Here is a 14,501-nt window from a genome sequence, read left to right on the forward strand (position 1 = left end):
AATTTATAGATGCAGACCTATCACAGAAAATACAAACATATTTCTTACATTATTATGCCAATGCTTCTACAACAAGGTACACAGATTAGCTTGAAGAATAGATTTCATAGTGACTCAGTTCTAGAATCCTGTTCAAGATCACAGGGTCAAGAGGGTTGATCTCCTTTCTAGTCTTGTAAAGAGAATTCATTCCTTGTTTTGTTTCTGGTTTTGATAATTTGAGGGAAATCTTTGATTTTAGGTATATCAATTTTGTCTCCGTGTCTGCATACTATCAATACTGTGTATATATATCTATGTCAAATTCCCCATTTATACAAGGTCTCCAGTTACTCTGGAGGAGCGGTTCACTGTATACTGATGATGGCATTTTGTTTCTGTATCTGAGTTTAAATGCAATGACTCTTCTCTGAGAAAGATCACATCCAGAGGCATTAGGAATTAGAATCAAAATGTATTCATGTTTTATGAGGGTTCAATTCACTAATAATAATTCTTCAGCTAGGGTTCCTTCACTTTCTTGGTGTTTGTTTGCATTAGGTATGACACCTCAACAACAAAATTCTCTCTGAAATTATAGGAAGGCACATTATAGACATAACCATTTTCCTTTGAGCCAGATGTGACTTTATTGGAATGTGATACAGAGCCTTAGAGGATAGAAAATGGTGAGTGTCATGCCTAAGGGAGAGCATGGGAAGCAATGGCTGAGAGAGTGAGCTCCTTTCCAAGGTAGTGGCTGTCACTCTGTGTCTGGAGAAAGCCTCATTATCTCCATATTAACTCCGAATGCACTAATAGAACCATCTTCAGTGGTGAGCAGTGGAGACAAGTAAAATAACCCATAGATGAATTGCCTCACAAATAATAAAACAAATTGTATAAATTATGAAACAGAGGTATAATTTTTTTTAAAAAAATCAATACTATGGAAAACTTTTAAAAGTAGTAGAAAACAAAACAAAAATACCAATTAAGGCTGAGACATAATGTAACCTAGGAAACATAGATGATTAGATGTGCCATAAATTTTAAATATAGATTTAAACCTTTCTATGACTGGTCTTCAATTTTAAGAGTAGTTAGAATTCGTGACTTAAGTCAATTCTGTATCTTCCCAGATTTTCATTACTTGTCCTGAAGTATTTTAAATAAGGACACCATGGAACTCAGCTTTACCTGAAAGACTTGAAAATTAAGATTTCAGGACATTATTGTTGGGGTGAGGAAGTCAGAAAAAATGGCTCACACTTAGGAGTGGGAGCTACCACCTGTGAATTTTCAAGTGTTTCTAAATTCTACCTTCTGGAACTTTTGGCTGTGAGTAGGTTGAGAAGCACAGTTTAGGGTTCCTAGACATTTTACCCTCAGGAATGTTTGCCTATAAAACTCTGATGTACGACCTCCTAGTTCAAAACTACAGTATTCAGTTTAATAGTCTTCCCAATATAGTTTTCTAAGTTTTTGACCAGATCCAAAGACTGCATACTTCTTCATGGCCCTTGCCTTACATCTATAGCTGTATTTGCATCCTCCCCATTATTCATTTGATGAAAGAGTTTACTAGGAAGCATCCTACCAGCTTCCAAGAGTGTTCTGAGAAATTTTTCCCATAGCTTTGGTAGGAAAGAAAGTTGAGCTATTCTAGTGCAGTGACCCAAAGGAAGGATGCTTTAAAATGCCTTAAGATGGTAACTTTTAAGGAAATGAACATTTCATTGAGTAACCAGAATTTTAAAGAGTTTTTGTTAAACTTATACCCTAGGATATATTTTATTTATGACATACTTGTTCTTTATTTTTTAAAGAATGTGTCCTTCATTATAAAATTCATTTTTTTATCTCAGAGACTCAGTCAATTTTAGATATGAGAGACTGATTCTTCAGTCCACTTAATATTCATTGTTAGTGGTCTCAAGAAGTTTGAGAAGCTTCTGTAAGGCAGGAGACACTGTCAAGAGAACAAAGCGACAGCCTACAGACTGGGAAAAAATCTTCACCAACCCTACATCTGACAAAGGTCTAATATCCAATACATATAAAGAACTCAAGAAATTAAACACCACCAAACCGAATAACCCAATAGAGAAATGGGGTTTGGAACTAAACAGAGAATTCTCAACAGAGGAGTATCAAATGGCTGAGAAACACTTAAAGAAATGCTCAACCTCCTTAGTCATCAGGGAAATGCATATCAAAACAACTCTGAGATTCCATCTTACACCCATCAGAATGGCTAAGATCAAAAACTCAAGCGACACCACATGCTGGCGAGGATGTGGGGAGAGAGGAACACTCCTTCATTGCTGGTGGGAATGCAAACTAGTACAGCCACTTTGGAAATCTATCTGGTGCTATCTCAAAAAAATGGGAATAGGGCTTCCTCAAGACCCAGCTATTCTACTCCTTGGAATATACCCAGAAGATGCTCCAGCGCACAACAAGAAAATTTGCTCAACCATGTTCATAGCAGCCTTATTCATAATAGCCAGAACATGGAAACAGCCTAAGTGTCCCTCAGTAGAAGAGTGGATAAAGAAACTGTGGTACATATACACTATGGAATACTATTCAGCTATTAAAAACAAGGAATTCCCGAAATTTGTGGATAAATGGATTGAGCTAGAAATGATCATAATGAGTGAGTTAACCCAGAAGCAGAAAGAATCAAATGGTATATACTCACTTATATCTGCATACTAGCCCAAGGGGCATGTCCCACGAAAGCCTTCACTTACCAGGAAACTGGGACAGAGGGGAAGGCATCCTATTGGGACTCTAAATGAGAGACGCATGGGAGAATAGCAAAATAAAAGGATCCAGAGGGTCCTAGAAATCTACAAGTAGAACATTATGATAGGCAGATTTGGGCCCAGGGGTCCCGCTCAAACTAAGGCACCAGCCAAGGACAATACAGGCGGTAAACTTTAAACCCCTTCCCAGATCTAGCCAATGGTCAGAATATTCTCTACAGTTGAGTGGAGAGTGGGATATGACTTTCTCACGTACTCTGGTGCCTCACATTTGACCATGTCCCCTGGAGGGGGAGACCTGGTGGCACTCAGAGGAAGGACAGCAGGTAGCCAAGAAGAGACTTGATACCCTATGAGAATATATAGGGGGAGGTAATCCCCCTCAGGAACAGTCATAGGGGAGGGGAATAATGGGAAAATGGGGGGGAGGGAGGAATGGGAGGATACAAGGGATGGGATAAACATTGAGATGTAACAAGAATAAATTAATAAAAAAAAAAGGAAAAAAAAAGAAGTTTGAGATTTGGTAACAATGTTGTTCAGATGTTTGTAAACTGCTATACAATTTAATCTATGTCATCTCTTTCTACAAGGACCATTAAATCACTTTCCATAGTCATTGGCACCAACTTTTTTTGCATATGTTTTTGATATTTTAACTACTTTTATCTTACACTAACATATTTCTGTATCAACTAAAGCTAATTATTAAAAATTAGTGTTGGATTGTTATGTTTTTCTTCAAAATGAAACATCCAAACAAAATGAAACATAATATTTTTAAAAGAATAAAATTAAAAAAAAAAAAAGAATAAAATTCAAAACCTACAATAATCCATACTTCCCGGTGGCCACTAATAACATTATCTTAAATTTAGCATAGCTTCTCATTTCCAAATATTATTAAAGGATTATTAATATTTAATATTAATTATTATTTTAGTGAAATCAAAGGTTACTCACTAACGAACTTTATACCCAAATCACCACACAGAGACCAGGATATACTTAATTAGCCTAAACTTCCACGCTAGTATAGTTTCCTCCCATTCTGATTTCCCACTTTATACTTGCTTTTAAATTATCTCCTAGGCTGGGTTCATTTCTCCTGCTGTTTCTGGGTCTTCTCTTTGTGGCTCCATCCTCTCTTTCTTTCTTTCTTTCCTCACCTCACTGGATCAGGATGTCCTACCCTATTCTCTGTTATTGTTCAGCATTGGCTAGTTTGTTTTATTGGCAATACAGAGAACAAATGGTGACCTGTTTACACAAACTTGAAACTGGAGATACTTAGAATAAATATCACAATGCAATGTCCATGTTGATCCAGAGAGTGGGGTGAAGAAACCAGCATTTGAGTGCACAAGGGTAAACAGTCCACAGTCCACAAGAGCATTATGCCAACAAAATATTCTCAGTTTTTTAAATGCCTTCAAGACTTACAGGTACTTTGCTGTTGTTGTTTTTAATGTTATATACGGACTAGTTTCACATCTTCATATAATTGTGATGGTGAGGTTAAGTGCCACACAAAAGTCACATGTTCCATGTTTTACCTGTTTCATATTTAAAGGATTTTCTGTTTTATTGCTATAAGCAATGACTAAGCTTTTAACACATACTTTAGTTTTCAAAAGTCTGTTTCTATACAGAAATTCCAAAAATGGGGAAAAGGTACAAATTGTTATATGTTTCAGGCATATTTTTTTATCTCTGTTCAAACCATACATAAAATTATATTTCTATTAAGATTTAAAAATAATGTGTTCAAGTTAATAATCTATAAAAGATGGCATTCTTTTAAAACATTCAATGCTTTAATACTGGAAAATATATTTGTTTATCTTATAATGACAAGAACATGTAAGTAAATATCCATTATGCATTAAAGGTCTCAAATCTCTCATTCTGAATAACTTGAAAGTTATTCCACTTCTTCAGGAGGGCTTCTAAATACTATAGAAAAGTGTGCTTGTTTGAAAAAGAATGTTGATTATGTCCTTTGATCATTGACCTGGAGCTACTGTGATGTCTTGCTCAAGGGTCTTTCCTCCAGAATCCTCTGGTAACCCTGTCCCTGATCTGTTTGGTTCTAACTCCATATATGATGGGGTTGAGCATGGGAGGAACCAGCAGATAGACATTAGCAAACATGATGTGCACAACTCGGGGCACATGGTGCCCAAAGCGGTGGGTGAGGAAGGTGAAAAGGGCTGGGATATAGAAAGCCAAAATAACACAGACATGGGAAGCACATGTCCCAAAAGCTTTGAGGCGGGCTTCACCTGAGGGCAGCCTCAGCACAGCTCTCAGAATCATCACATAAGATACACCGATGACAATTACATCAAAGCCAACCACAGAAAAAGCCACAAAGAGCCCATATCCACGGTTGACTCTGGTATCAGCACACACCAACTTGAGCACAGCCATGTGCTCACAGTAGGACTGGGGAATGACCTTGTTGGGGCAGAAGGGCATCCTGGAGATCATGAGGCAGAAGGGGCTCACCCACAGCAGCCCTCTCACCATGACAGCTGCCCCCAGTTTGATGACTACAGATGTGGTCAGGATGCTGGAATGTCGGAGAGGGAAGCAGATAGCCACATAGCGGTCCAAGGCCATGGCCATGAGCACCCCAGACTCCACAGAAGAAAAGGCATGGATGAAGAACACCTGGGTGAGGCAGGCATGGTATTCAATCTTATGATCATGAAACCAGAGTATGGCCAGCATTTTAGGTTGTGTGGAAGAGGACAGGACCAGGTCAGTGATAGCCAGCATGGCCAGGAAGAGGTACATGGGCTCATGCAGAGTGTGGTCAATTCTGATTATGTGTAGGATGGTGATATTTCCAGCCAGTGCCACAATATACATGAGACAGAATGGGAAGGCAACCCAAAACTGATAATTTTCCATCCCCGGGATTCCGAGCAAGATGAAGAACAGAGGATGGGAAGAGCTGTTCCTTGAAGCCAGCATGAGGGAATGGTTACAGTGTTCTCAGAAGTGAAGATAATCTGTTATCTGTAGATGGTGACAATAGAATGGATATTATTGATTACAAATCCTTGAATGACTCTATTAGGGGTTTTGTGGTAATACAAATAAATTTGCAACATGAAGTGATATAGCTCCCTATTTTATTTCACATGTTGGTCTGGACAAGTTTTGAACATATGAGCAGTAATTGTAATTATGCTCTCACAGTCAGTTTTTTTCAGGACAGTAAATTATAATGATGGAAATATAGCTTGAGCTATAGTGCTATAGTCAGCCCCATTTTTCTATTATTTACAACAAAAAAGGATAATTCAATCTTGTCCATATGACCTCACTTCTCTGATGGAGGACAATACTGGTGAAGGACTTTATCTATTTTGAGATGATGAATTAACATCTACTCTAAGGGAAATCTAAAGAAGTTTTGGGGTAGAGTAAAATTAATTGAGTGTACACCTACCTGTCAATCAACACACTCCCTTCACACTATGTATCCTACTGGATTCAGCAAATGTTCTCTGTAAAGGTCAATTAAAAGCTATTTCTGATTAAAATTACACAATCCCAGAAATAGTTCATAAGATAGCTTAAAGCAGTAGATAAGACTTCAGGTAGTATATAGAACAATAATGGAGAAAATGGACTTCCTTTTCTTTTTCCTGATTTTAGTGGAAAGATTTCAGAGTTCCCTCATTTTAGAATATGATTGGCTCTGGACTGTCTGTAAATTGCCTTTGTTGTGTTATGATCTGTCCTTCCTAACTCTGGCCTTTCTGAGACTCTTTTGAAGGGATGTTTTGTTTTTCAAAAGCCTTTTCTACATTTAGGGAGATGATTATGTGAGTTTTGTATTGTAGTTGATTTTCATAGTCAATCATGTTTACTGGTTTACTTGTGTTGAGCCATCTTTGTATATCTGGGATGAAGCCAACTGATCATGGTACATACTCTATAAGATGTATTCTAGAATTTGGTTTGCAAGCAGTTACTGAGAATGTTTGCATCCATGTTCATAATGAATATTTGTGAACATAAAAAATTATTTCTGGCTCTGTTAGCAGCCAAGTGTCCTTTGCAACTCATAACATTATTCTTGAGTACAAAGCAGCCTTGTTCAGATCCTCAATGTGTGTGTGTGTGTTGATGCATTCCAATAACAATATTTTTAAAGATTTCAAGCTGCAGTTTAGCAGCCCTTACTTGCTAAACAGTAAGCCTGGAACCCTCTTCTATCTCTGTCACTTCCATACCTCATGCAGTATTTGTCAAAGGGAATGACAAAAGAACTCTGTTATTCAGTAACAACAGATGTAGTCACCAGCTGGAAATACCCCAATTGTCTCACCATTGCTCACTTCACCCTGTTCTTGAACCATACCCACAGGACAGGTTTCTTTATCCTTCTAGAACTTGCCTTGCATCAGTGTATTCTGGGGGAAAATACCCTCTGTTCATGCTGTACATGACTGGCTCTGCTCTGAGTCTATTGTGGATTACCACTTTCCTCAGAGTGACTGGTACAAGGGCTCTCACTTGCTTCTCCCTCAGCATCTTTCTTCTGATTCTGTCTTCTTACTTTGAAAGCTTTAGTTATCATCCTCCTATAAAAACAAAATCTTATCAAGTCATTTTGACGAACTAACAAACACTTTAATTTCCCAGTCTAAATGCTGCCTATAATTGAGGTTCCCCTCCTCCAGGTTCACAAATGTGCTAATCTCCTTCTAATTTTCCTTAGATTTACTGCGGTCTGACAGAAATGGGGCTCAGAAATTATGATATATGCTCTAAGTTGGAAATTTTACTGTCTTAGAGAGCTAAAGGTTTTCTTAAGCAAATCTTGCTACTTAATATATCATGATATTTCATCAACACACACCATCCTTGGACTCAGGGGTTGTATTTTACTTTTTCATTTTCCAGCTCTTATGTTCTCAAGTGTTAAAAGTTCTGTTTGATCCAGGCTTTCTCTTCACAGTTTTTTGGTATATGTCAATATTAGCTCACTGGAATCTAGCCAATGATTCTCCCAGCCACTCAGAAAAGCTTTCTGAGATGATTACTTTCTTGTTCCCGGTGAAAACTGTGGAAAAGATGTTGGCTAAATGTACAACTTTTCTCTGTGCAAGGGCATCTCTCACTGTGAAAGGACTGCTGCCTTTTGAGAGTTTGCATTACAACGCACGAAACGAACTGTTTCTAACTTAGCCGAACCCCTTCACCTTCTTTTTACCATGAGGGAAAAAAAGGCAGAATCATTAAGTGATTTACTTCGTATCACATACCAAGTCAGTGTCAAAGACATGGACCGCCTACAATCAAGGCTTCCAGAAACACATGCTGGCGCCTTCACTAGCAGTGAGTTCTTGGAATCCCCATCTTGGTTGGGTCAAATAGAGAGTGTCACCTCATGGTAATAAAGGCTGACTATGCAAGGGGTTTATTCAGTTGCACAATGAATGGGAGACACATGTGCATTTCCACCATGACCCATGCTACCTCTCTGGACTGAGTCTGTGGATCAAGCTCTGGCTTGTGCTGCAGGCTTCTGGGAGATGTCATTTCTTCTTAACATCTGTGAGTCCATCTTTGAGGACTGATGCAGGAGTCACTTGTTCTGTACATGTCTGCGGTCTGGTAACCCTACATGATGAACTTTCAGCTGCCCATGCACAATCTCTGAAAATACATTTTGTCTGTCTCTTCTCTTTTGCTTACAAATAACCCTCAAGAATAGCCAATGACAAAAAGGCCAGGTTTGCTGTTCTCTTTTGCTAGCTCAGAATCAGATTTTCTTCATTGGATTTCATAGAAAAACAAAGCCAAACTAGGACCTGGGTGTAGAGTGGGAGTTTGAGCCACTGTTAGGTGCCTCTGTTTCTTTTCCACACTACAGTCTTTGGGTATTATGGAACCCAGGGCCTTCGCTATTGTAAATTCCTTTGCTTGTTTTTCCTACGCAGACTTAAGAACCAAAGACAAAAATCAAAGACATGTTATGGATAATAAAGAGGAATTTAACCATTATCTGGCTGATTAACTTCAGTGTGAGCCATTCAATATGAAAACGAAGTTTACCAAGTTACTATTAGATTTGGGAATCAAAATATGCATTTTCTAAGCTTATAGGTAAAGGAACAGTATAATTTCCCATTGAAAATACATTTTCTTCTCTAAGTTGTTATTAAATATATTCTTTTATTTTTTTCTAATATGGTAGAATTCTTTTCTTCATTATTTGTACCGATGAAAGCATTCTGACTAGGATGACCACACTTTGGCACTTTGGGTTCCTGATTCAGTTTTTAAATTGTCCACATAAAATCTAGCTTGTAACACATGTGTAGAAATTTATTTACAAGGACTCTGGCCTCAAGTTGAGTAAAACCTAGATTTTATCAGTGAATATGGGGTTGAATCCAAGGTACCTGTTGTCACTGTTGGAGAGCCTTCATTTTACTATGAATGTAAAACCTCATGTCCAGCAGTTAAAAACACTCATGAAATTACTTAAAAGAGGTAATGGAAAAAATTGGAAAAGATCTTGTTACCGAATAGCTTGAAGGACACTGAAGCTTTGTTTTCTCACTTTAAAGCATCTAATCTGATTGTTAAGTTTCAATAACTGAACATGTTAGGTCCATGCTTGACCTCCTTTCTGGAGGCTCACATCTGGAGTAGTCTTCCTACCTTCCTAGGTCTCACTGGAGGGCACAGTGGGAATCGTGATTCTTTCTCTCCATCCCAGAATGCTGTTTAGTGTCCACAGAGCTCTAGAACTCAAGATCCCAGGTTGGTCCCTTCACAGCTTCACCTTCTAGCTTCATGGAGGCTCTGTGAGTCCGGATGCTTTCTAGAAAAAGCAGATCTGACTGTGGCACAGAAAATCTCTTACCACGAAGACTTCTCTTTTATTAGCTAAGATGAGCCTGACTAGAGGCAGGTCTAACAAGCCCCTGGGAGTCAACATTTGGCAGAGACCTAAAATTAGGGTCTGTTTGAAGGAACATGTCTTGCTTTTTCTCTCCCTTGATAATTGTCTCTCCATTCCTAAGGCTCATCGTCTCGTTCTCATATTGGCTTCCTCTGAGACTGGGTTCCGTAGCTGGAGGTGTTAACTCCTAACTTTCCCTCCCCCTCTGTGCATGTGAATGTAGAGGCTGGAGAGAGTTGAATGCATGTGTAAGAGGTATGGTTTGATTGCAAGAGTGTGAGCAGTTGTGTTGATGCATTGCCTAATTAATCTGAGGGTGTATTCATACAGTTATTTATGTAGTAAAAAGTTTATTGGTATTTAATATATGTTGACGTGTTCATGTGAGATTTGCTAATAAATATGTATACAAGAGTCTGGATCTACATTGTGTATATGTATATATGTGTATATATATATATATATAGTTTATGTGCAAGTGTATCGATGATTTTATTTTGTGATATATAATTAGTGTGATAGCATCATTTTTGATTTAATGGTTATGGAATACATGTACTTTGAGAATGCATAGTTCTAGTTGACAGTATGGGATGGCATATGTGTGAACATACACATGATTTTGTGTGTGTATTTTACATGCAGGCAATCTCAGGGCTCTAGTGTACTCTGTGGTAGCTGTGATTCCAAGACCTCTCTCTTAGGAGGGGGCTGATGATCCAGAAAAGTAAAGGAATTTCAGCAGAAATTTTGCCAGTCATTCCTCAGTCTTTTTAGTGCTGGAAGGCTCTCTTTTCGCAACATGAACATCTCAAGCCTGCACAGGCTCCCTCTCTCCAGGGCCTTATTAGGGTCTTGCTGGTTATATACTTAATTTTAAAAAATTATCATTATTATCTCATACAACATACCTCATCCGCAGTTTCCTCTAAGCTCCTTCCAGTCTTCCTTCCCCTCTTCCATATACCCACTCATCCAGTTCCCTTCAGAAAAGAGTGGGCCTCTCAGAGATATCAATCAAACACAGTATAAAATGTTTCAGTAAGACGAAGCAAAAACTCTAGTATCAGGGCTGAGTGAGGCAACACAGTAGGAGGGAAAAGGTCCCAAGGGTAGGGGAAAGAGTCAGAGACATCCTCCATTCAGATGGTTGGAAGCCCCACAAAAACAAAAAACCAAAGCAACAACAACAACACCCAAAAAATCAGGCTAAACAAACACAATCTATTTATTTGCAGAGGAGCTAGCACAGACCATGCAGGCTCTATGATTGCTGCTTCAGTCTCTGTGAGCCCCTATGAGCCTTGCTTAGTTTATTCTGTGGGCCATATTTTCCTGGGGGTCTCAACCTCCCGGGATTCTGCAATTCTTCCTCCCCTTCTCCCTTAGGTTTCCTGAGTTCCAAGGGGTGGGACCGAATGGAGATCTTCGATTTATGCCCTCTCTGTGCCTAATGTTTGGCTGTGGTTCTCTGCATCTGCTCCCATCAGCTACCGCAGGAAGTCTCTCTGATGATGACTAAGCTAGGCACCAATCTATAAACATAGCAGAATATTATTAGCAATATTTTATTTATTTATCTTTTAATTTGAAGTCTTTGGGCTATCTAGCATGTGGTTCTGGTCATCCAGGCAGTGTCGGGCATGGGCTTCCTTTGTAGCATGGACCTCAAATTAGAGCCGTGGTTGACTACTCCTACAAGTTTTGTGCTTCCAATGCTCCTGCACATCTCACAGGCAGGATCCTTTTTATTGCTGTCAGGAAATCCTGACTTTGCTAGTAAGACTGGCTAATATGAAATAATTATGCTTTAAATGTGCTTACTTACTCCTTGAGATTTTGATACAGTGTACTTTGATCACACTCATTTCTCTCCCAGCTTCTCCCTCACTTCCCTACTCAGATTCTCTCATGTTTGCTCTCTTAAAAAGAAAACAAAGCAAAAGGAAACATAGAGTCCATATTTGTAAATATGCAAGATTTAATTCCTTATAGTCACATATGAATTAACTGGACCTAAGGATATCGGGTAATTCCAGGAATTAGTAAAACTCATAAATCACCATAGAATCTATACCAAATGTGGTCTCAGGACAGCAGTACCATCAGAACTCAGAATTCAGACCTTGGTCCAGAACCAGTGAATCCGAATTTTCTTTGCAAGAAGATACATTTGTATGATCCTAAGATATACTATATATTTGATATCCTTATGAGAAGAAGGTCATATTTATTAGTGAGATGCTGAAAAAATCTGTGAGCAGGCATGAAACAAAATTTACATTTTAAAGAATACATAAATAGTATTCCAGAAATCTATGATCAAAATTAAAAAGAAATTTGGTATAACTATGGACAGTTGAATCAGTAACCAAGGAAAGGATAAGCTTTTGTTTTTGTTTTTGATGTTCTGGTTATTTCTTTTCTAGTGATTTCATGATACAGGCTGATATGACCTCCTTTTCTCTAGTCATGACACATATTCTGTGTTTAAATGTCTAACTGCACCCCAGTCATAATTTATTTGCATTTAAGATGCAAATAATCTAAGTAAAATCAAATATGAAAACATTGTTATAAGGCTGTGTATCAATTTCTATATCTTCTCCAAAGAAATGTTATGCTATATTGACTGAGTGGAAAGGGAGAAAGAAAGGAACCAAGGAATTATATGAGCATGCTGGACTCCGCATAGTAGAAAGTAGAACCGAAGTCTGAAGGAAGGAAAAAAGTGATGTTTGGTATCAGTGGCCATCAGGAAAATACAAGTTAGACATATCTTCCTACAAGTGAGCATTGGTAGAGCTGTGCAAAAAGAGCCCTTTACACTGGAAGGTGTAATATACATTAGTATAGTCATATGGAAGATGCTATGGAGACTGATTTATGATCTATCATAAAACACAATTATGTACACTGCTATGTATTCAAAGAAAATGATATCACTGCAGTGCAAAGCTTTGCATTCTCATATCTATTGCAGGACTATTTGTAACAAACACAAAATATGGAATTAACTGAGGTGTCTATCAACAGCTGAATGAATGAAGAAAATATAGCCTATATGAAAAATGTAATATAAAGGTCACAAAGTGTCATATCCCATCACTGGCACGGAAATGAATGAACTGAAGCATTTATCACTGGGTGGAATAAAAGAGACACACAGAGAGAAATATCACATTTTCTTCTCCTATGTAGAAGCCAAATAATGCTATGTTGGCTGTAGGGTAGTGGACCCAAGAGACTGAGACGTGTGGAGGGTAGGAGTGGATAAATAAAACGCAGGGTGTTGTATAACAGGTAACAAAACACAATTAGATAGAAAGATTAGGTTCTGGCATTTCACACTACAGAACAATGGATATAATGTATTCCGTACATTTTTATGAAAATTTGTAGTAGAGAAGCCTGAAGGTTCAAAGCAGAGACTATAAGGAAAAGAAAATGTCTATTAACTTCCTTGGTCAGTATAAGCTATATGGATGTTAAATATCCCACTAAGCCATACAAATGTGCAGATTAATGCATACAAGGTTTACTTCCAATACCTTGAAAGTGGTATTACAGGCTGTTTAGGATAATTAAGTAATACAAGCTAATTGTTAGTTGATCAAATCATGGTTATATCAATTACTGGTCTATTTTTATCACAAGAATGTACATCCTATGTTTAACAGATAGATATGATTCTATAGATATATAAAGTAAAATAGTTAGATAAGGTTTTCAAAAGCCCTAGAGACCTACAGAGTAGGGCATTTATAGATTTTTTATATTATTTTAAAGATTCTTTGACAACAAGACAGGTTAACTCCTGGCAACACCCAGACTACCTCAAGGAAGATGATAAGCATCACAGAGCCTCCTTATGGAGGTGGCTTCAAATGCAGCAAACCAGCCATTGGGCAAAAATGTCCTCATTTCTGCCACAGACAGATTTCTGCTGAAAAAATCGACAAGCTTGGATGAAGGCAAAGTCAACAGCCAAACTCTGTCAAGACAGAGTAAGCAAGTCTTCAATAGTTCTAAATATGTCTGTCAGATATATTGGGCCAGAAGGCTGAAGATGATGCTCCAACATCATAGAGTTTTGGGTGACTGTTCAGGCAGCAAACTATCGCTGTCATTTTTTCATTTTGGAGGCTGCTAACTTACATTTCTGGTTTACTCAGGTAATTAAGTTTTATTCCTTCTCCAGTCTCTGATGGGATTGAAGGCCAGTTGTTTAGTCTTACAATTAATCTTAGTAGTTTAGGGGTTAAGATATTTTTAGGTCTTAGATAGGTGTTTTAGGTTTTAGATAGATGTTTTAAGTTGATAGAGATGAGATATGACGGATATTGATTTTCATTCAGAATTTTAGACTCACCAAGATAGGAAAGATGTTTTCTTCAAGGTTGCCAAATACAAACAGCAGAATCACTATGAATGTAATATTTATATAACTCCTGATTGTTTCATGGTTCTTCTTGCTGTATGTAGTTTATTTTATTTATGTGTAATAACATAAATGTACATGTAAAAATATAATAAAAACTGAAAAAATATTTGAAAATTATTATAAAGTCAATAAGATAATTAAGAGGAAGTTGTCAACGTTCAGGGTAGTGTGTGGACTCTCCTGGGAATTTCTAGCTGATACCTGCTGTAGACTCCCAAGAGCTCTTGGCCGCAATAAAAGGTATATAGCAGGTTCCTTATACAGTGGAAAGACCAGCAGCCACATAACATATAGTTGGCTTTGCAGCAGGTGTGACAGGTACCTAATTTTTTGTTGACATCCAGGTAAGATACTAGGACAAATCATA

General features: G+C 37.9%; 1 protein-coding gene across 1 annotated transcript; it reads right to left on the bottom strand.

Moving 5' to 3' along the window:
- Positions 1 to 4,790: 4,790 nt before the first annotated feature.
- LOC127192173 (olfactory receptor 52R1-like) lies at positions 4,791 to 5,738 on the bottom strand. Its single transcript, XM_051149492.1, has one exon. The coding sequence runs from the start codon at positions 5,733 to 5,735 to the stop codon at positions 4,791 to 4,793; it is 945 nt and encodes a 314-aa protein (XP_051005449.1). The 5' UTR covers positions 5,736 to 5,738.
- Positions 5,739 to 14,501: the final 8,763 nt, after the last annotated feature.

This window comes from Acomys russatus, chromosome 7 (assembly GCF_903995435.1).
Source record: "Acomys russatus chromosome 7, mAcoRus1.1, whole genome shotgun sequence".
Taxonomy (NCBI): Eukaryota; Metazoa; Chordata; class Mammalia; order Rodentia; family Muridae; genus Acomys; species Acomys russatus.